General features: G+C 43.9%; 1 protein-coding gene across 1 annotated transcript in view; it reads right to left on the reverse strand.

Annotated features, from left to right (window-relative positions):
- Positions 1-23,971, reverse strand: part of abca1b (ATP-binding cassette, sub-family A (ABC1), member 1B) — a 90,863-nt gene that overhangs the window by 47,398 nt on the left and 19,494 nt on the right. The window contains exons 6-19 of the mRNA XM_034182266.1: positions 22,901-23,022; positions 22,371-22,574; positions 20,295-20,384; positions 11,710-11,950; positions 11,493-11,632; positions 11,139-11,255; positions 6,581-6,775; positions 6,284-6,489; positions 4,920-5,096; positions 4,602-4,824; positions 2,608-2,829; positions 2,071-2,275; positions 1,477-1,590; positions 97-271 (exon numbers count right to left, since the gene is read on the reverse strand). Of these exons, the coding sequence (XP_034038157.1) occupies positions 97-271; positions 1,477-1,590; positions 2,071-2,275; positions 2,608-2,829; positions 4,602-4,824; positions 4,920-5,096; positions 6,284-6,489; positions 6,581-6,775; positions 11,139-11,255; positions 11,493-11,632; positions 11,710-11,950; positions 20,295-20,384; positions 22,371-22,574; positions 22,901-23,022 (2,431 nt within the window). The remainder of the gene's footprint in view (positions 1-96; positions 272-1,476; positions 1,591-2,070; positions 2,276-2,607; positions 2,830-4,601; positions 4,825-4,919; positions 5,097-6,283; positions 6,490-6,580; positions 6,776-11,138; positions 11,256-11,492; positions 11,633-11,709; positions 11,951-20,294; positions 20,385-22,370; positions 22,575-22,900; positions 23,023-23,971) is intronic.

Consider the following 23,971-nt stretch of genomic DNA (forward strand, 5'->3'; position numbering starts at 1 on the left):
ACCAAACAACAACACATTCAGACCCCTCGCCGCAGGATTAGATTTCATCTCATGCTCGTGTCCCGGCCTGTTCTGAGGGTGTTTCCCATGACTCACATGGTTGTGGTTTTACCAGCTCCGTTGTGTCCCAGGAAAGAGGTGATCTGTCCCTCATAGAAGCCAAGCGTCAGGCCATCCACTGCCAGCTTCTTGCCGTGGCGGTAAACCTTCACTAAGTTCTCAATGTAGACGCCGGGCTCCAGGTGGGCCGGCTCCTCCTCCATGCAAACGGCTGGAAAAACCAAAACCAGATTGGAAGGAGACAACATCTACGTTAGCAACATGATCCTCCAAGTCACACCATTTATTGTTTTAAATAGGCTACAACAGACAGACACACTGTGTCCTCCTTCTCTGTCTGACCAATTAGGTCTTCTGATGTCCTCCAGTGGTTTAAATGAAGGTTAAAAACTACTAATAGGTGGTGCAATAGTTTTAATGAGGACTTACAACTTATTAACAGGACTTTCAGATCACAACATGATTCTGACAGTTAGAAAACTGACTGAAAAAAGGCTGAAATACTTTGGTAAACCTGATAATAACAATGTAAGATTGGTAATTCCAAAATCCAAAACTTTGCAGTTTGAAAGAGAACTAAAGAAGTTAAATTTGGAGCAAATGATGGCCATGGGTGATGTAGAGACTGCTGCAATATAATGACAGAGGCCATCACAGGGTTGGTAAGAAAATTTATAAAGCAAACTAAATGCAAATCAAGTGAAACTACACTGCCATGGGTAAACAGTGAAATACAAGGCATTCACGACACTGGGAGCAACAGGGGATTAAAGACCTTGCCCAAGGGCCCTTAGTGATTTTCCAGTCAGGCTGAGATTTGAACCAAGGATCTTCTGGTCTCAAGCACAACACCTTAAACACTAGACTGTCCAATGTTTGCACTGACTGGACGCTGTGTACTGTGGATGGCGCTCAAGGCAAATCAGTGACTCATCACTGAGCTCTTCACACCAGGGTTCGGTGACCTTCTGTGACCAAACGCAGACTCACTGGTTCACGTTCAAGTCCTTCCTCGGCTCTCCTCTCACGTGTGCTCAAAAGACAATCTTCTACTGTCTGTTCCAAACGCTCACATCTGATTATTACCACGTCTTTGAGCTGCTTGTGTGTGTGTGTGTGCGGTTATTTTTGTACTTTTAGTGCAAGTTTTCTGGATCCATGACTGCTGTCTTGGCATAAGAGATCTAACCTCAGTGAAACTCACCTAGTTAATGGTTTAAAAGGTCAAGTCTGTTTTGGAAAATAATTATTACAAAATAAAAATAATAATTTCAGTTTGGAGTCGAGGTGGAGCTCCAGAGTCTAAAGAATGAGCTCTGTAATCATTCGGCAATAAGTGCATTTTTTGTACAACCCCATCACACAGCGTACTCAGCAGTGCCACACTGTGGACGATCATGGTCACAGTGACCTCACCTCCTGGGTTTCTTCTCCGGCTCAACAGGAATTTGCTGGACTTTTCATCTTTCTCTCCGAGCCAGTAGGACTTTGTGAAGGGAAAATACCAGGGCCGAGGAATCCCGTACTGACCTGAGGATACACAGAGTGACTAAATATAACTCAATAAATCAGATAATGCAAAGGTTTATCTAAATAAATAAATAAAAATCAATCAATAAATAAATGACAAAATCTACATTCACTGCATTCAGAACACCAATTAAATCTGCTGATAATAATAATAATTACTATCGTATCTGTGGAAACAGAATTTCTATAGAACAGATTAAAACTGACTGGTGGATCACTTCATGCTGTTTGAAACACATTTGGCATTTTTTAAACTGGAGTGATGAGACCTGATGAACAGTTGGCTTCCAGGTCCAGTTCCAGAACTAGAAGTAACTCCTTCAAACACCCTGTCCACCCAGGACACAGACACAGCTGTCTCAGCTCCGAGTCTGTCCTGTTCGAGTTTATTCAGTCAAACCTTTTTCTGTTTGATATTTGACAGATTCAGACATGGATAAAGTCCAAGTCCACCATATTACAAGTAAAGGTCATTCTCACCAGGAAACACAGCCTCGATGTACCAGGTCAGGACTCCGTACAGGAAGGCGTCCACATACATGATGATGATGGCTGTGCGGAGGCTGAAGTCATCCTCCTCCAGAGGGCTGGACACCAGGTTCTTCCATTGGATGCCGACACCCTGTTCCTCAAACAGAGCGAAGTACTCACAGCCGAACCCAAAGGCCACAGGAGACAGGAGGCTCTGCCGGGAGGACAACATGTCATTTACAGTCAGTCAGGAGGCCTCAGAAATGATCCAGATCAACTGGAAGTCTCCAACATCCTCACCTTACTGACTCTGAAAGTGAAAGTTCCTTTATTTTCTTAAACTATGACAAAAACCTGCTCAGTTTGGGGGTCTTTTTTGTAACCTGACAAGAACAGTTTTTACAAAATGTAAGTGTGAACCTTTAACAGCGGGTCTTTGGGTGTTTAAGGTACCACTAAGGGTACGAATGAGATCCTCTTCGATTTGTTGCTTTTTACTGGGAAAAATTATGTTTTTTGTATCAAGACGTGTCGTAAGCAACTTACAGCAAAGATTTTGGTCCCAAAGCCGATGTAGTCCTGCCAGGCCACGCAGAGCACGTAGGGCAGGTAGAGTGTAAAGTAAATAATCCCCCCGCAGGCGGCGGCCAGATTTGCACGAGCAAACGCTGTACTCATGAGGAAGCACTGCATGATTGTCACCACGGCAAAGGATCCTAGGAAAAGGAAGACCACGCCGGGGTCACTGTAGGGCAGCAGGTTTCCGTTCTGCACAAAACAAAAGAAATTCAGCCTGTTTAATACGGACAAAAATCAAATCTCAGATGATTTATTCCATCTCAACATATTTAAATGCCACCGTCACAGCCACACCCACTCGCTTTTGTTGACGGGTTCTGAAGCACTATTTCACCAATTTACCAAAACATCAGCGAGAAACATATATTTACAAGGGAACATTCCAGAATTTTGACAATAAATCCTTTTCAGGCCCATCGGAGAGTCTACAAACTCCCCCAAACTCATCTTCCCCAGACAAAACCAGCATCATTTACAGCACATACAGAACATCCAGAAAGTATTGACATCGCTTCACTTTTTCCACATTTTGTTATGTTATAGCCTTATTCAAAGATGGATGAAATAATTTTTTCCCTCCAAATCCTACTCACAACACCCCATAATGACAACATGAATACATTTTTTTTTAATTTATCAAAAATAAAAAACTAAGAAATCCCAAGTATTTACAGCCTTTGCACAATACTTTGTTGATGCACCTTTGGCAGCAATTCCAGCGCCAAGTCTTCTTGAATATGATGCCACAAGCTTGGTGCACCTATCTTTGGGCAGTTTGGTCCATTCTTCTTTGCAGCACCTCTCAAGCTCCATCAGGTTGGATGGGGAGTGTCGGTGCACAGCCATTTTCAGATCTCTCCAGAGATGTTCAGTCGGATTCAGGTCTGGGCTCTGGCTGGGCCACTCAAGGACATTCACAGAGTTGTCCTGAAACCACTCCTTTGATATCTTGGTTGTGTGCTTAGGGTCACTGTCCTGCTGAAAAATGAACCGTCACCCCAGTCTGAGGTCAAGAGCGCTCTGGAGCAGGTTTTCATCCAGGATCTCTCTGTACATTGCTGCATTCATCTTTCCCTCAATCCTGACTAGTCTCCCAGTTCCTGCTGCTGAAAAACATCCCCACAGCATGATGCTGCCACCACCATGCTTCACTGTAGGGATGGTGCCTGGTTTCCTCCAACATGACACCAAAGAGTTCAATCTTTGTCTCATCAGATCAGAGAATTTTGTTTCTCCTGGTCTGAGAGTCCTTCAGGTGCCTTTTGTCAAACTCCAAGTGGGCTGCCATGTGCCTTTTACTAAGGAGTGGCTTCCGTCTGGCCACTCTACCATACAGGCTTATGGTAGAGTGGCTAGAGATGGTTGTCCTTCTGGAAGGTTCTCCTCTCTCCACAGAGGACTGCCGGAGCAGTGATCGGGTTCTTGATCACCTCCCTGACTAAGGTCTTTCTCCCCCGATCGCTCAGTTTAAACGGGCAGCCAGCTCTAGGAAGAGTCCTGGTGATTCTGAACTTCTTCCATTTACAGATGATGGAGGCCACTGTGCTCATTGGGACCTTCAAAGCAGCAGAAATGTTTCTGTACCCTTCCCCAGATTTGTGCCTCCAGACAATCCTGTCTCAGAGGTCTACAGTCAATTCCTTTGACTTCATGCTTGGTTTGTGCTCTGACTGTCAACTGTGGGACCTTATATGTAGACAGGTGTGTGTCTTTCCAAATCATGTCCAATCAACTGAATTTACCCCAGGTGGACTCAAATTAAGCTGCAGAAACATCTCAAGGATGATCAGTGGAAACAGGAGGCACCTGAGCTCAATCTTGAGCTTCACAAACACTGTGAATACTTATTTACATGTGATTTCTTAGTTTGTGGAAAATCTGGAAAAAGCGATGCGCTGTGGATACTTTCTGGATGCACTGTAAAATCTGCTTGTTTCTGTGAACTATTTCTGCTGCGTCACCTTGAGCACCACCACCAGCAGGGCGGCGCTGATGAGGAGTGGGATCAGGCTACTGATGAACCAGCTGAACCACAGGATGCCGTTGTCCAATCCCATGATCCTCATGGTCTCCTTAAGCCGCGCCTCCTTCTCGTACACAACACTCTTCAAAATTATCGCTACCGAGTACATCCAGGCCAGAGTCATGAAGAGTGGCATTGAGCGACTCATGACACGAAGAAAACTGAGAGACAAACAAAATAAACAAAAGAACTACATAGAGGGGAAAAAAACTAACTAAAATTACAAACAAGAGCAGATTAATGTGAATACTCATACATGTCGTCTACATAGCAAGGATACGGCATCTGCTGGATGTAGACGCCTGTCTTCTCCTTGGTGCCTGTCACTGCTCTAATGATGCCTTGCTCAATAACATCTTGCAGGTAGGAGAATCCACCCCACACATACCGCATATCCTCAAACGGGTCAGCACGAGGACCTGGATCCCAGTACCTGACGAGAAGAAGATCAGTTTGAAAATTCCTGCTGTGATGTCAAAGCCGCTAAAGCAGAGAGAGTTACTGAGGGAGCAGTGGGAGCTTCAGTAGCAGAAACAGAAGAGACGGAATAGATAGAGCACACAGCAACTTTTGCAAACTTGTGACCTGCAAATATTCTTACATTTATCAGCTGTAAAAGTGAGGAATTAAACATCTTACAGACTTGTTAACAGTCAAGCTCCCACTTATCTAGAAGAGCTACTGGCTCCCTGCTGTCCAACAACAACATCAAGCTCCCAGAGTTCAGTTTTACTTACGATCTCCTGCTTTATGTTCTGGAGATTCTTAAAAAAAGTCCCAAAATATTCCTGATAAACTGACTCCTCCAAGCAATTTTGCTTGGACAAAGAGAACTGTCAAATGGATACGGATGGAGAACTGAACAGTGGATTTATGCAGGAAGCCCTCAGCTCGTGTGGTGTGTACCATAAGGACTTTTAAGTTCCAAAAATAAGCAAGACATTGAAATTAACTTGTGTTGGGAAACATATTGATGTTATTTGATGCAGATAAACAGATTATTGGTCCACAGCTTGGAAACAGTAAAATTTTTTTTTTTTTAATCAGCTCTTTAATTTGGGATTTTTTGTGCTGTTGTGTAATTTTATTGTTGGAGGTCAATTTGTTTAGTGTATTAATTCCTGGGAAACCCAATATAAGCAGTTATAATAATGAAAATAATAATAATAAATAATAACATTTTTCAGTATACAGGTTGCAGGATCTCCCCAACTAGTAAGTAACTCCCTTCGGCTGCTCCCTTGTTTGCACTCGGGGTCGCCACAGCAAATCCAAGGTGGATCTGCATGTTGAATTGGCACAGGTTTTACGCCGGATGCCCTTTCTGACCCAACTCCACTTCACATGGAGAAATGTGGCAGGGGTGGGATTTGAACCGGGAACCTTCTGCACTGAAACCAAGCGCACTAACCACTTGGCCACCACCCCTGCTACCCATCTCCCCAACTAGTAAAAACAACAAAAAAAAACTGGGTTTGACAAAATCAGGTTTGAATCTACAAATTTGAAAAAAAAAGATGTGTTCAAACACATAAATGTCTCAGTATAGATCCGGTTTTCTTTGGAGTAACCTTCCGGGTCTGTAGGGTTCAGAGACAGAAATGTTTTCAGTGTCCTTACGCATCTTTGATCTTGTTGGTCCGCTCCACGTTGTCGATGTCCATTCGGATCTTGTAGTTGAGCTTGTTGGGCAGCTTGGTGGAGTTTGGGGTGACGTCTGGGAAAACAATCCCTGCCCAGAACTTCCTGTCCTCCAGAAGCACCATGGACTGGTTGACCAGTCGCTCCTCTGTGGACACCGGCTCCAGCTTGTCCAGGTTGACACACTGTTCACACACCGACAGGTTGGGACATGTGACAGGCTCCGCCTACTGCTGACAGCCAGATCATTCATTCAAAGGATGCTGGTCCACTCACCTCCATGAAGCGAGAGATGCCCATGATGGCTTGGTCGGTCTCATTAAAAACGTCCCTCCAGGTGATGGTGCCATCTGGAGACCACTGTTCCTCTGACGTCTTTGACAGGAAGTTGGAAATATCAGCGACTGTCCAGTCCGTGCCGGCCAGCTGAACACTGAATAAACTGGCGGTGATGTTGTTCTTGAGCAGCATCTGTAAGTTTGACAGCTGGTTAATGTTAATGATTCAAACCAGAACACCAAAATACAAGCGGAATGTCCTGAGGTGTGCAGCTGAGCGCTGACAGTGAGTGAATGGGTGAATGTGATTCATCACTGTAAAGTACTCTGAGCATCTGCACCAGATGACAGGACTGCAGTCCATCTGCTGTTGTTAGCAGTACCGCTAGCAGCACCAGTGGCACAAGCAGGGAACATGGCTTAAACAGTAGCAAACACTCCACAGGCCAAGCAGCAGATCTTTGGTACCAGTTAAGAGGCCTAAACAACATTTACAATGCAGCCTCAGCGTGGTGGCCAACCCAGGGTGGCCGCTGAAGCCAGGTAGGTGTCAACATTTATAAATGCTTTCATCATATTGAAAAGAATACCACCTTATATGACGCCTGAATACACTTGTATGTAAAAGTTTGGGCACCCCTGATAATTTTCATGATTTTCCTTTATAAATCATTGCTTGTCTGGATAAGAAATTTCAATTAAATATATCACATAGCAGACAAACACGGTGATATTTGAGAAGTGAAATGAAGTTCATAGGATTTACAGAAAGTGTGCAATAATTATTTAAACAAAATTAGGATTAGTATTAGTATTTTGGACCATTCTTCTTTACAAAACATCTCAGGTTTGTTGGTTTCTGAGCATGGACAGCCTGCTTAAAATCACACCACAGATTTTCAATAATCTTCAGGTCTGGGGACTGAGATGGCCATTTCAGAACGTTGTACTTGTTCCTCTGCATGAATGTCTTAGTAGATTTTGAACAGTGTTTAGGGTCATTGTCTTGTTGAAAGATCCAGCCCGGGCGCAACTTCAACTTTGTCACTGATTCATGAACATTGTTCTCAAGAATCTGCTGATATTGACTGGAATCTATGTGACCTTCAACTTTAACAAGATTCCTAGTACCTGCACTGGCCACACAACCACACAGCATGATGGAACCACCTCCAAATTTTACTGTAGGTAGCAAGTGTTTTTCTTGGAACGCTGTATTCTTTTTCAGCCATGCATACTGCCCCTTGTTATATCCAAATAATTCAATTTTAGTTTCATCAGTCCACAACACCTTATTCCAAAATGAAGCCGGCTTGTCCAAATGTGCTTTAGCATACCTCAAGCGACTCTGTTTGTGCCGTGTACACAGAAAAGGCTTCCTCAGCATTACAGCATCATACAGCATCTCTTTGTGCAAAGTGTGCTATATAGTTGAATGATGCACAGACACTATGTGCAACAAGATCATGTTGTAGGTCTTTGGAGCAGGTCTGTGGGTTGACTTTGACTGTTCTCACCATCCATCGCTTCGGCTTATCTGAGATTTTTCTTGGCCTGCCACTTCGGGCCTTAACTAGTACTGTGCCTGTGGTCTTCCATTTCCTCACTATGTTCCTCACAGTGGAAACTGACAGCTGAAATTTCTGAGATAGCTTTTTGTATCCTTCCCCTAAACCATGATGTTGAACAGTCTTTGTTTTCAGGTCATTTGAGAGTTGTTTAGAGACGCCCATGTTGCCACTCATTAGAAGAGATGCAAAGAGGAGAAACATTTGCGAATGGCCACCTTAAATACCCTTTCTCATTACTGGATTCACCGGTGTAAGGAGGTTAAGGGTCAATGAGCTTACCAAACCAATTTTGTGTTCCAATAATTAGTGCTAAATGTATTCAAATCAATAAAATGACAAGGGTGCCCAAATTTATGCACCTGCCCAATTTTGTTTAGATAATTATTGCACACTTTCTGTAAATACTATAAATGTCATTTCACTTCTCAAATATCAGTGTGTTCATCTTCTATATGATATATTTAATTGAAATTTCTGATCCAGACAACCAATGATTTATAAAAGGAAAATCATGAAAATTATCAGGGGTACCCAAAATTTGCATACAACTGTTCATCCTTATCGTCTTATCTTAGGGACCTCATAGTACCATATCACCCCAATAGAGCGCTTCGCTCTCAGACTGCAGGCTTACTTGTAGTTCCTAGGGTTTGTAAGAGTAGAATGGGAGGCAGAGCCTTCAGCTTTCAGGCTCCTCTCCTGTGGAACCAGCTCCCAATTCAGATCAGGGAGACAGACACCCTCTCTACTTTTAAGATTAGGCTTAAAACTTTACTTTTTGCTAAAGCTTATAGTTAGGGCTGGATCAGGTGACCCTGAACCATCCCTTAGTTATGCTGCTATAGACTTAGACTGCTGGGGGGTTCCCATGATGCACTGAGTGTTTCCTTTCTCTTTTTGCTCTGTATGCACCACTCTGCATTTAATCATTAGTGATTGATCTCTGCTCCCCTCCACAGCATGTCTTTTTCCTGGTTCTCTCCCTCAGCCCCAACCAGTCCCAGCAGAAGACTGCCCCTCCCTGAGCCTGGTTCTGCTGGAGGTTTCTTCCTGTTAAAAGGGAGTTTTTCCTTCTCAATGTTGCCAAGTGCTTGCTCACAGGGGGTCGTTTTGACCGTTGGGGTTTTTACGTAATTATTGTATGGCCTTGCCTTACAATATAAAGCGCCTTGGGGCAACTGTTTGTTGTGATTTGGCGCTATATAAATAAAATTGAATTGAATTGAATCCTTGTCATTTGATTGGTGGATTCTATGTCATGTGACATTCACAGATTCCAAAAAGGTATAGTTTGGACTATCTAGTATAACTGCATGTTCTGGAGTTAGGGGGTTAAAAACAGCAGAAACGGTGACAAGGTAACATATGTCACATGTTATGGGATCCAATGGACGTCGTCCCTCTTTGACCTTTACTTTGGAGACCAAACATTCAATGCAGTTACAACAACTATTTCATTTATTAATCCTATTAGCTCAACCAATAATTGACATCGCTTCTTACCATAATTGGAGCAATTTTAACTTTTGACCTCTGTACAAACTGAAATTGACTTCCGTCACCAATTTTGCTGTTTTTACCTCATAACTCCACAACATTCAGTCACAGATAGTCCACACTATACCTTTTTGGAATATTTATGATCAGACCAATAATGTGGAATACTTCACAATATGAGTGGAGCTTTTTTTCATTTTGACCTCTCTGTAATAGCTATAACTACCACCCTGGATGACCACAGTACATTTTATGAGGCTGGACTGTAAGTGTGGTTTAGTCCCTGTAAGTGGTACCAATTACGTCAAGATGGGCTTGGAGCTCATGCACTAAAGGTCCTGTCACACCATAACGATTTAGCTACTGTATGCCAGCCGTATTAAAAAACGCTGACATAAGTAAACAAGTAAACATAAAAAACAATAAAAAAAACATAAAAAACTAAGCCTTAATGTATTACTTAAGGGTAAGTTTTATTTATAAGTTAAAAGCACGTTGAAGCTCGCTGATACACATCCTAATATGCTGAGCTCCTTGAAAAATTTTGGACATGCTGAAAATTTTCAACGAGTGCCAGCGCGTGACTCATGCGTCTCGCACATGCTGGACACAAGTTGTAGGTACGTTATGTGACTGTTGACACACGTTTCTTGTAATTTACTAATAAGTCTAAATACGTCCATTAATGCTGTCCACTGATTGGCTGAAAGCTGCAGTCCTCATGTGAACAGACCGTTTCAGTCACACACGGACTAAATAAGTATGACCTGTTCGTTTCAGTCCGATCCATCATCACAGCCTGATGAACACGTATCCACATAAAGGTCCTGATTTTGGAAAACAACGTCTGAAAATACTTTAGTTCCTTGTTGTGGCTTTAAAGCAAGTCCCTCGGTGGTTTCTCTGCTGCAGGTGCATTTCTCAGAGGATGCCGGTGTCGCGCCCTGAACACACAGAAGCGTTGTGATGATTTAAACTTTTAAAGCAGTGTCACTGTCGGTGTGGTCATCAGACAACCTGATTGATGAAGTCTGATTAGAGCTGAATGAAGCGCTGTGACTCTTTAAACTTTCAAAGCGCCATTGCTCTTGGTATGATCACCATACTGACAGATCACACAAGGTCTGATCATAGTTGACTGGCGCTTTAAAAGTTTAAATCATTAGTGTTTCATTATTCAGGTCTGTGATGACCTGATCAGAAAGCGACCTGCGCTTTAAAAGTTTAAAGCGTCACAGGCCTCCATTAATTCACGGCAGCGTTTACCATAGCCAGTCAACTCATCAGCATTCTGTACACAGTGAAAATGGTCCACCAAGATAAAAATTAAAATTAAAAAATTATGTTAAATTACTCTGTTTCTGACCTGCACCACACTGTGCAGTACTGACCCGAACCACTCGGTGGAAACAGGGCTGTCAGCATACGCAGGCTAAATCGTCAAAGTGTGACAGGGCCTTTAGAGAAGTGTTTTGAGGCGTTGCTTACCCTGATGAGATCCATCTTCTCACTGTTTTCCATGAAGTTCCAGACTTTGGGTCTCATCTCTTCCCACATGTCACCCAGGTCCCTGAAAACCCCAAGCTCCTGGAACGTTCGATTTACCTGAATATAGCATACAGATATAGATATAGACTGTGCAGGTGGCACACTGTGGTAACCCGATACTTCAACACAGCATCTTCCAACCTCCAGCAGTCAATTTAATATGAATTCGGGTACAGATTCTAGCATTCTTAACCTTACTGACTGATGCAGACCTGGATCCAGCTACAGCTCCAGGCTCCTTTCCTGGGTTCTTAAACATTTTAAGACTTAGTGTTTCCAGCAGAGCGCTCATACCTCGTGGATGACCTTCTGTGTGGCGGGCGTGTGGGGAGTGTACAGGATCTTTCCCATCAGCAGAGGTTTAGCAGCCTGCCAGATCATCCTGGACAAGGGGTTAGAGTCCATGCTCTTCACCAGGCCGTTGCAATATGGAGCTGAGAACAAAAGTGAATCCCAATTATTCTCTGACCACCAGGAATCAACATCAACGTGTTAGAAGACAAAGACTCACTGGACGTGTTGTCATAGAGAGAAAGCGTCTCATCCTCACTGCTGTTGTAGTTTCCAAACAGTGCCTTGTAGTTGCTGTCCTCATACCAGTTTAGGGATTTAATCTGGAGTCCACCTCCTTCAGGGTGACCACACACAATCCTGGAGACAGCCTGGTACAGAACGCTGGGCGACGATGTGGCGTTCTGCGTCAGGAAGATGATCTCGTTACGCAGGTCGATCCAACTCTTCATACTGGCCAACTGGAGGAAAGACAAATGTAGTTTAGGATTTTCACCCAGATATTCAGAAACCCATCGAGTTTGTGATAGTAAACAAAGAAATGGAAAACATGCATTATTTGTTTTATATGACACCTAAAATTTAATGGATTTATTTTACTGATATTTGACTTAAAACTGCAGAGGTGCTTCTTCAATGGGACCAATAGTGGTTCGTGCACTTGGTTTCAGTGCAGAAGGTTCCTGGTTCAAACCCCACCCCATCTGACAAATTTGCGTCAGAAAGGGCATCCAGCATAAAACCAAATGAACATGTAGACTCACCGTGGTTTTGCTGTGGTGACCCCCAGTGAAAACAAGGTAGCACCTGCGGGACTTCGTATATGATATATAATACACCAATCAAAGGACAAGGATCTGTTCAAATGTCGTGTACAGTGCATCCAGAAAGTATTCACAGCGCCTCACTTTTTACCCATTTTGTTATGTTACAGCCTTATTTCAAAATGGATGAAATTCATTTTTTACCCTCAAAATTCTACTCACAACACCCCATAATGACAACATGAAAAAGGTTATTTGGAAAATTTAGTAAATTTATTAAAAATAAAGAACTAAGAAATCCGATGTACATAAGCATTCACAGTCTTTGTTCAATACTTTGTTGATGCCACAAGCTTGGTGCACCTATCTTTGGACAGTTTTGTCCATTCCTCTTTGCAGCACCTCTAAGCTCCATCAAGTTGGATGGGGAGCGTCGGTGCACAGCCATTTTCAGATCTCTCCAGAGATATTCAATCGGATTCAGGTCTGGGCTCTGGCTGGGTCACTCAAGGACATTCACACAGTTGTCCTGAAGCCACTCCTTTGATGTCTTGACTGTGTGCTTAGGGTCATTGTCCTGGTGAAAGATGAACCGTCACCCCAGTCTGCGGTCAAGAGCACTTTGGAGCAGGTTTTCATCCAAGATGTCTCTGTACATTGTTGCATTCATCTTTCCCTCAATCCTGACTAGTCTCCCAGTTCCTGCTGCTGAAAAACATCCCCACAGCATGATGCTGCCACCACCATGCTTCACTGTAGGGATGGTGCCTGGTTTCCTCCAAACATGACGCCTGGCATGCACACCAAAAACTTCAGTCGGGCCAGCTCTAGGAAGAGTCCTGGTGGATCTGAACTTCTTCCATTTACAGATGATGGAGGCCACTGTGCTCATTGGGACCTTCAAAGTAGCAGAAATGTTTCTGTACCCTTCCCCAGATTTGTGCCTCGACACAATCCTGTCTCAGAGGTCTGCAGACAATTCGTCTGACTTCATGCTTGGTTTGTGCTGTGACTGTCAACTGTGGCACCTTATAGGTAGACAGGTGTGTGTCTTTCCTAATCCTGTCCAATCAACTGAATTTACCCCAGGTGGACTCCAATTAAACTGTAGAAACATCTCAAGGATGATCAGTGCAAACAGGAGGCACCTGAGCTCAATTTTGAGCTTCAAGGCAAAGAATGTGAATGCCTATGTACATGTGATTTCTTACTTTTTAAAATTTTAATAAATTTGCAAAAAAAAAAAAAAAAATTCACATTGTCATTATGGGGTATTGTGTGTAGAATTTTGAGGAATGCCTTGAAGCTGAATCCATTAAACTCTCAAGCAGATCTACAAAACTATCAGCGCAAAGACATAACTCTTGTAATGAGCCGTTCTGTGTGCGCGCATGCGTGTGTGTGGTACAGTGGACACGTGAGTCTCTCAGCAGTGTTCAAGCGTTTTTAGACCTGGAAATCTCAGGGGGCAACAAACAGGGTCAGTCTGAGTAAACTGATCTTGTTAAACTGAACTTTACTCTCATCATGATTCACTGATACAAACGCACTCAGTTACACAACAACAACTCAGCTGAAGCTGCTTCTCCCTCCCCCCAAAAAATACTGTCCCCGGTTTAAACCACACTTGACTTCTTTTTTTTTTTTTTTGGAAGCTCTGTTGCGTTTATCCTTGGTCATAATTTATGTGCAATTTTACTGCCAAAATAGAAGTAAAATTACAGCATTTAATTTTCTTGTGGTTACATAAGTAAAGACAATAGTTTTTTTATGTTTTATATATTTTTTTAATTGTTTTGTCTGTATTTACTCCTCAGGGGTCTCCCCAGACAATTGAATAACGGCTCCGTTATACTGTGGCATCATCTTGCAATGTTTTAGCATGACACTTTGTGGGAATCTGACTGTGTGCAAACCCATTTTTGTGGGGAAATGTCACATAAACAACTTTATTTTATTGCGTTTCCATCCAGATGACACAAACTGTGACAAAACACAAGTGTTACAAGAAGGCCGATGATCAGAGGATGATCTCTGCATTTTTTGTTTCATCTTTGGTGGTGACCACAGCCCGTGTACTCAAGGAGGAGCAGCCAGAAAAACGTCACACCGTGTGGAGCACTGCGATCGCCAGTCCATCCGGGGAGGGGGCACGCCGGCGCTGAGCATCACGGCGTGCCCCCACCCCGGACGGTGGAGGGGGCACGCCGTGATGATGAAAGATAAAAATACAGCAGATTTATCAGGTGTATTTTTATCTTTATTTCTATCTTTATCTCTATCTTTATCAACATCGATCGAGTCAGTGACAGCATCACCGACTCGATCGATGCTGTCTGCTGCAGCATCGACCAGATCCGAGTCTATCAACAATGTTGTGGCCAATGTGATCCCAAAGACATCCAGTCCTCACCTTAGGTCACTGGTTAGAGTCCAAGTCTGACAATCAGACAATAAGAGAGGAAGCACCAGGGGCCTCATGTGCAAAGCGTACTTACGCACAGAACCCTGGCGTATGTCCACCTCCATGTCAACGTTCAAATGTATCAAAAGTGAAATGACAGTGGAAATGTGTGGTTGTGTGGTGCATCATGTAAAAACCCTGGCGGGTGTACGTATGTATCTACAGCTGTTGTTCCTCTGCCGACACATAGAGGTGATGCAGGGAACCGCTAATAGTGTGAAAACATGAAGTCATCAGAGTGATGTGCACATCAGAGACACACTGATGAACAATTAACACACCCACGTGTTTGCAGTTATATGGGTTAGGGCTGTTCATGTTATATAGTGAAGAAATAAAAGTTGTGAGAGACTTCAAGCCACATGTTGTTGGGGTTTTATAGGTGCAGACCAAATCTGAACTCAATCAGATAAGATTTAGAGGTCCCTCCCTCCGCTGGCAAGGCAACGTCACCCTAACGAGAGAAGACTCTGATGCTATTTTTTTTTTTTTTTTTTTTTTTTTTTTTTTTTTACACAGGTACTTGCAATGGCTTCTAATTGCAAAAAGTGGCGGTTGATTGGTCACCCAGAGGAGAACACTACTGGAATTACTGGATTAATACATTGCTTATTTGGGGAAAATTGCTGCTTTGTGGGGGACCCCTAAACAATGTCCGATTACAATCAAATTGGGCACAGATCTTTTATTTTATTAGTGGAACAAGAACAACATGTGGCCCAAAAGAATTTGTAACATTTGACATTTTGATCAGGCCTAATATGTGTAGATATAAAAACATGTGTAAAGTGATGCATAAAATGTCACTAACAGTGGCTGCGTTAGCGTTGTTAGAGGACCTTGTAAATGGTGCAATACGATGTGAGCGAGTATTCAGGGAATACGAGGATTTACTTCCAAATTACAATAATTGGATCATAAACCGATTTTGATTACCAAGGCCACTGTCACTGGAGTTGCGCACAGAACTGTGGCTGGCCCAGAGCGCAATACCGCGAGGAGCCAGGGGTTGTCTGTGCCCACACAGGTGCTGACCATGCTGGGCATCCTGGCATCAGGGGCATTCCAGTATGAGCTGGGCGATCGATCAGGAGTGTGCCAGTCAACCTTGAGCCAAGCCATGCCAGCTGTGTGGAGTGCAATCATCCGAATCTCATCCAGGTACATTACATTCCAACATTACAGCACATTTTGTAACAAAAGCCGGTTTCCTGAATGTAATCTGAGCTATTGACTGCACACACATTGCTATAAAGGCGCCATCACATGATGATTTTATTTTTGTAAATAGGAAACATTTTCATTCCATCAACGTTCAAATCATATGTGATGCACAAATGGACATCAGGCTGGAGGCTGCATGGTGCGCGATGGGGGGCTACTTGGTGGTTAAGTAATTAATCCATGTAATTGTTCCTAACGAAAACCATTTGGACGTGTGCACATTCAAATATGTTTTCTTTTTCTTGATGCTGGACCTAGAGATGAGCTTCTTAACAAGCCACCGACTGTGTTCAGTATTTGTCAATAAAAGCATCTGTCATGTTATTGTCACACACTGTCAGCCGCCGTGCACCTAATATCTTTTTATTTCAGTGCGTGTGTGCAGCTCAGTTCAGCATTTACAGACACAAACATACTTATTTAATTTCTGTTTTGCATGACAGCGAGCTGAGAGACAGCGATCTAACCACAGCTTTCGTTGCTTTTGCACGTTGTCTCTGAAAGCTCTTTCATTTTTACACACAACAACAGAGACGATGGCAGACGTTATCAAAGACGCAACACTCCACACTTATGGTGCCGTCAGGACGACACAACCAAACTATTTGAATACATTTGCATATTCAGATAGAGGCGTGGCAAGGGAGGAGTTTATTGCGTGTGGATGTGTGCTAAATTCCACATTCAATGGGATCTACAAACCGAACGTGCGTGGATTCACGCCTACGCACACTTAGATACGAGGTCTGTTAGAAAAGTATCTGACCTTATTATTTTTTTCAAAAACCATATGGATTTGAATCACGTGTGATTACATCAGACATGCTTGAACCCTCGTGGGCATGCAAGAGTTTTTTCACACCTGTCGGTTACGTCATTCGCCTGTGGGCAGTCTTTGAGTGAGGAGTGGCCCACCCTCTCGTCGATTTTTTCATTGTTTAAGAATGGCTCAGAGACTGCTGCTTTGTTTGATCAAAACTTTTTCAAAACTGTAAGGCACAACTGAGTGGACACCATTCGATAAATTCAGCTGGTTTTCGGTAAAAATTTTAATGGCTGATGAGAGATTTTGGTCTGGTAGTGTCGCTTTAAGGACGGCCCACGGCGCCTGACGGCGATCTGCGCTTCGAGGCGGCAGCGTCTCGCCGTTTCAAGTTGAAAACTTCCACATTTCAGGCTCTGTTGACCCAGTAAGTCGTCAGAGAACAGAGAACTTTCAGAAGAAGTCGGCATGAGGAGTTTATTCGGACATTCCATTGTTAACGGACATTTTGTAATGAAAGAACGTGCGGGCAGAGTCGCATGTCGGGCCGGACCCGACCGCGGGGGGGTCGCGACAGGAAAAACACCTCCGTTGGAAACCTTAATGGGCAAGTTGGAACATGCCCAAGCTGTTAAACAATTTCTCAGTTACTCACTTGTTGAAAGCCATCAAAAGCCGCCTGAATTTTACAAATGGTTTTCAACACGGAGGTGTTTTTCCTGTCGCGGCGCACACAGATTCGCCGAGTCATCACGGAAACGACTCGGCGAATTTGCGCGCACGTCTTTCATTAAAAAATGTCCTTAAACAGTGGAATGTCCGCATAAAGTCCTCATGCCGGCCTCTTCTGAATCTTCTCTGTTCTCTCACGACGTCCTGGGTGAATTAAGCCTTAAATTAGGATGTTTTCAGGTCGAAACAGGCCGATGACGGCGCCTGGAAGCGCTGCGCGACATCCCGCTCCGTGGGAAGTCCTTACAGCGACAGAAACACCCCATAATCTCTCATCAGCCGTTAAACTTTTCACCGAAAACCAGCTTAATTTCTCGAATAGTGTCCACTCGGATATTCCTCACAGGTCCAGAAAAAATTTTGATAAAGCAACGCGCGCCGTCTCGAGCAGCGTGTGAAACAAAGGAATTCAGCCGAGAGGGCTGGACCACATCTCACTCAAGGCCTGTCCACAGGGAAATGACATCACCGACACGCGTGAAAAACCTCACGCATGCGCACGAGGGTTCAAGCATGATTGGTGTAATCGCACGTCATTCAAATCCATATAGTTAAAAAAATAAATAAAAGTGTCGGTTTCTTATCTAATAGACCTCATATATCTGAATATATCTGTGCTTACGCCTGCTTCAGGGTTTTGACGTACGCCAAGTTTTAGTAGAAAGTCAACGCAAGTCTTTGCACATGAGGCCCCAAGACCCAAAATATTTGGACCTTCATTCTCCTGCAAAGACATCAGGATCACCAAATGTCTCTGACCTTTGACCTCCGGGCTCCATAAGCTCTTCCCAGTCGTTTCTGGATCTGAAAGGCCGAGAACTCAGAGACATGAACATCTCTGCTGACATCAGTGAATGTCTCCACAAGTTCAATGCTTTCACCACATACAGAGACACATCTAATGGCTGAGTCCAGGAAGCCACTGAAAGCCTGTATCTTGGTCTGGATCCAGGACAGTCAAAAACCAAGACACTCAGGTTCTCATGTGCTGTAATCAGAGGATCCACTGACTCCACAAACATCACAGCATCATCTGTGAAATGGTTCCGTAAAGGTTTTCTCACCAAGAAAAGCAGCTAATGTTTTCCAGAATCTGACCCAACGCCCAGTTCCATGTAAACACGGACCCTCACAACATCAGACTTGTGCAACTTGCACTTAGTTGCTGGTTAGAACACTACTCCCCAATCAATTCCCAGTCTACCTCCAGTTTGCTCACATGGTGTCCCCAGTCAGGTCAGCAGGCCCCTGTCCAAGGCAGGGTCAGCAATCTGTCCAGACTTTATCTCCAGTCTGCACTTGAATCCTGCCACAGTCTTCCATCATTTTACTCCCAGTTTGACCACAACCTGTCCCCAGTCCATTCCAGGAATCACCTCTCTGTCCTCATTCTGTCACATGAAAAAAAACCTCACAGAGGCTTCAGAAAAACAAAGTCTGAGGACATAAAGTCCAGAAAAGACAATCAGACAGTTATCTCAGCAACAAATAAATCAATCACATTGATTGGTGATCATACTGAAGGTCTCTGCAGCTTCATCAGTGATGACCAACAATAGCTGCCAGGCTGAACGCCGCAGCAGGAAATTATCACTTTGTTGTTTTTTTCAGTCCTGTTTTTTATCTCGTAAATTTAAAAAAAACCTGCTGTATCACTCAGAAATGTGGAACTCTTTGTTCCGCTGCGAGCAACTCCACCAGGAAAACACAGAGACCCAAAAGATCCTGCACAGCAACCCAACAAACTCAACAACCTCCACCTGCAGGAAGATAAAATATCGGACCTTCAGAACAAACTTGGGACCTAGTGGTGTAAGGTCCATGTGGACCCAAACTTCTTGAGTTTTTGTGTTATATACAGTTGTTCGTGGTACCGAGAATCCATTTGAGGTGGTTTCCGGAGAAGGAACCTGACTTAGGAATCATCTTAAAAGGATTCTCAGTACGACAAGCAAGTATACAATAATAATTCTATTATTTGCTGGAACTTTTCATGTTGTTTGAGGAGACAGATGTAAACCACTGAAATCTGATGGCGTGATGAAAACATGTAATTATGCCCCTTAAAAAGCTTAACAGCAATAAAGTCGACGTTTTAATGGACGCACGCAGTCTACGGTAATGGAATTACAATCAGAGCAAATGTTTAAATGACCAATGGTGAGTATGCTCCCTGGTGGTCATCTCCCGAGGGAGGTGTTCCAGGCACATCCAAGTGGAAGGAAACCCTAGGAAAGACTCAGGACAGGCTGGAGGGATTATATCTTCCAGCTGTCTTGGGAACGCCTCAGGATCCCCGTGAAGAGTAACAGCACTTGGCCGAGGATAGGGAAGTATGGAACGAGCTGTTTGGTCTGCTGCCACTGTGACCCAGACCGGAATGAGCAGCAGAAATAAAAAAGTAGTTGTAATTCCATTACCATGGAACAGAGGTCTAAAACTGGTACCAGAAAGGGGGGAGAGGGTGCAGGTTTTCTTTGCAACCACCCACTCCATCAGGTGATTGCACTGGTTAACATCACTTTGAGTAGATGGAATCAGCTAATCAGTGAAACCACCTGGTGGAGTGGGTGGTTGCAAAGAAAACCTGCACCCTCTCTGCCCTTTTTGGTACCAGTTTGAGACCTCTGTCATAGAATTTCCCAGTTTAATAATAAAAAATAGATAAAATAGATTGGCAGATTCTGATCTTCACCAAAAAAACAAAAACAAATCCACATCAACATAAAATTTAACTACAACCTGATCTTCGTGAGATAGTTTGTTTGCCGTTACACAGACGGGTTGATCATATGACCTCCGTCCCTGTCAGCTGGTGGAAGTAATAAACTGATCAAAGGATCAACTGTGTGTCACACCTCGACTGCCAGTAAGCCCAGACTTTCCAGGAGGTTGTTGGTGGCTTTGATGACTCGTTTGACGGCTTCAGGATCAGACCTCATGTCCCTCTGTGAGAGAAAAAGAACTTTAGTTTGCAGCCACAGACACACATTCTATCAGTTCTTCTGACCAGTCAAAGAACTGATCTGAGAGCAGCTTCCATGTACTGACTGACTGACTGACTGTGTGGAGAAGGTGAAGCAGCCTGAAACAGGGGAGGAGCCACGGGATCCGGAGGGTTTTCTTGTGCACACAGCAGGCTGTAATTTCTGTTGGAACAAAAAACTGAGGTCCCACTGCTGGCAGCGCTGACGTGAGCTTGCTTTCAAACGCGTCTCCAGGCTACATGTAGTGAGAAGCTGTACAGGAGGAGGAGGAGGCGGCGTTGGGGGACATGCAGCGACAGGCCGCCTCCGAACCCTCCACCTTCACAGAGTATCAGTTAGTGAATGGGGAAAGGCGTTTTCACGCCGTCAATCAAATCATTGTTAGCAGCGGGACAAACTAAGGCTGCGGTTACACAACGCCCCTTGAGGTGGCTTCAGCTGATCTGTGATATCTGATCGATCCTGACTGAGCCGTAATCATAGTTCAGCCGCACCGAAACTGAACCTGCCAAACCACTTCTCAAGTTCAAGTAACCTGGATGTGAACAAAGCGCCAAAAAAAAACAAAGTTCAGCACATCTCGCTCACAAAACAGACATTAAGTCTTTAAGAGCTTAATCTAAGACCTCACCTGCATTTGTGTAATTTGTGTGGTTTTATTATTTTTGGTCACAACCAACAGGCAGCAACATTTATTGTGTCTCCTCCTTTAATCACTGCAGCACCAGATTAACATCTCTGTGGACATTCCATCTGTCCATAATTAAACATGTATTCATTCTCAATGTTTTACCATTTTTATGATTTTTTTTTCGTTCATATACCATTCTTTTGTCACTTTTCTTTTTTCAGTTGCTCTTAATGAGAACAGAGCACATGTGGCCACACGCAAGCGCCGCCAGAAAAAAACAAAACAAAACAAAACACCACGGCCGGCATCATTTTTCAGAGTGGACCACTATTTGGTGTATGTGTGTGTGTGTGTGTGTGAGAGAGAGAGAGAGAGAGAGGAAAATCTCTCAATTCAGAGAAGCACTGTCATCTTCTTTGTCCACTGCAGGATTTTTTTGTTTTGTTTTTGTTGTTTACATGCAAACAGGAGGAGGGGTTTATTTTTGCTGATCTGCCACAACAGGCAGCAGATTGGACGGACGCTTGATTCTTGCTGTGAGCAAGTATTTTTTGATCACCAGGAGGAGCGCACCCCCCCCCCCCACTCAGCACTTTCCTGCCATTAAGAAAAAAAAATGCTAGATGGACACAGTCCCAAAGTCATGAAGCAGCTTTTGTCACCATCTAGAGGGCGATGTGAGCATTTCAGGGCTTCTGGTACATTTCCTACTCGAAACCCAAAAGTTCAGTAAAAAAGTGTATTTATAAATGTCAGAAATGCATGATTTTTCTGGCACGCAAAGCTTTGACTCCTCAGAGTTAGTGTATAAACATTTCGATTTTGAAAGTATTGTGGTTCTTGAGTTTTATGATACAAAAGTTTGCCAGGACAGAATTTCTCCTGACAAGTACAACAGCTCCTAAACTGTTTAATTAAAGCAACATCAGTGTTGACTTCCTTCAGAAACAGTGAAAACTGGCCCGAGCCATCACTTTAAAAGGTAACTCAGTCTGATTTCCCTCCTTAATAAACTGACAAGTCGACGTAAAAAGACCCTTAAACTGTGAACTGTCACTAAAGAGCAGAGTCAAAAACTATACAGTCACCCTAAAATCCTCTGGTTTTGACAAAAAAACTATCTGATTAATTATTAAAAAGAAGCAAATTGCACATTATAAAATGCTGGTGCTCGGTATCACGATGAATCTTGAGGTTTTGGGACTTTTGCTGGTCACGTGTCAGTCTGAGGAAACGTCATTCAGTCTTCAACTACATCCAATGGCTTCCTGACCTCTGACCTCTGAAGAAGGCGGTTTGGGGTCTGATTTCTTTACCTGTATTGGTTTGAAGAAGTCCAGGTTGCTCAAGAAGTGCTGCTCTGCGTGGTCAAGCCAAGTGGGTGGAGCCTGACAGATGACTTCCTGGACCAGAGCCGAAACTTGAGGATCCACAATGCCAACAAAGTCCTCCAGGTTGTGCTGACCTCCTTTCTGGGGACACATGTCTCTCAGGTGGGTGCCGAAACCTTTGAGGAGAACCTGAGAGTGGGCGGGAAAACAGTGACAGCACAATCACATGACACACAGACGCATGGCTCCCGATGGACAAATGGACATTTTTACAGATTCTTAAGTGAATTTTCATTTGGAAATTCTTAGTTTTGAGGCGTGTCCTTTAGTTTCTGCTCGAGTGACACTGAAACACAAAGAAGAACTGAGACAAAGTGACGTTGTTGTGACCCAAGTTTAATTAATCAGATAAAGATCAATTTTTTTAAAAAGCCTTGATTTCTGCACAAGGAGGCTTGTTTCTGCCAGCGGGCTTCCCGATGTCCTAAACGAGCTCGTCCACAGCGTGTCCTCACCTTGTCCAAGTGCACGCGGGCGTTCACAATCTGCTCCACGGCATGTTCGGGGAAGGAGGCGTTCTGGAGCAGAAAGGTGGTCAGCGTCTCATTGTGTCGCAGGAAGTGCTTTAACTTGAAGCCTGTGGGACACAAACAGGGCGAGTTTTGAGGTTAGCGTGCAGAAACCTGATGCCACTACAATCCTCCCCCCTTGAAAGCCTCCAAAGACATGCAGGCCTTTATCTGTTCCACGCCAACATGTGTTCACACGTTGAGGAGGTCAGTGTTTCCGCGGAGGTGGGACCTGCAGAACGCCAGGTTCCACATTACGCCCCCCACCCACACTCCCTTTCTTCTTCTTCTGCGGGTTTGAACACGAACGAGGACAAACAAAGCGGCTTCCGACGTTTCATACAATAAGCTCAATAATTCATCTCATTATAATAATTCTGCAGCAGTGGCCTGAGGGGGCACCACACTGCAGGTTTTGACCCGTTAGCATGCAGCCCTGCTGTATTCTGGTTTTCACGTGCTGGTTTTCACGTGCAAGCATGCGTCAGCAGAACCAAACAGCCTGAACCAGTTATCAAAAAATAAACTATCGGACTTGTATTTGAATTTATGAAACATCTCCCACACGAGGCTCAAAAAAATTAAAAACAGCATTTTTAATACTGAACGTTAATGTGGTCTGAAGAGAAGAGAAATCCAGCGACCTCACAGAGGACAAAACCTGAAGCCTCAGGTCCACAGAGCTGGGTCGGGCTGGCCGAGGGGATCAAACTGACTCTGCTGGACTCCACCGTCTGCGACGGGTCAACGGAGATTCAGCAAATCTGCAGATGTGATTGGTCAAATGAGGAACAGGGTTTCCTCAGAGCACCCACAGAGCAACACGTCTCCTCCAATGAGCTCCCACAGCCAATCTGACGAACGATTCATCACAGTCGCTTGTTTGAGGTTAAACGTCTGTCATCCATTGTATCCGCTGATCCTAACACCAGAATGTGAAAGACGTGACGTCACATTAAAACAGATGTAGAAATGGTCTGCAGAGGTCTGTCTGCACTTGTCCTGACCACAGGTTAA

The sequence above is a fragment of the Thalassophryne amazonica genome, chromosome 11 (genome assembly GCF_902500255.1).
Source record: "Thalassophryne amazonica chromosome 11, fThaAma1.1, whole genome shotgun sequence".
NCBI classification, from domain to species: domain Eukaryota; kingdom Metazoa; phylum Chordata; class Actinopteri; order Batrachoidiformes; family Batrachoididae; genus Thalassophryne; species Thalassophryne amazonica.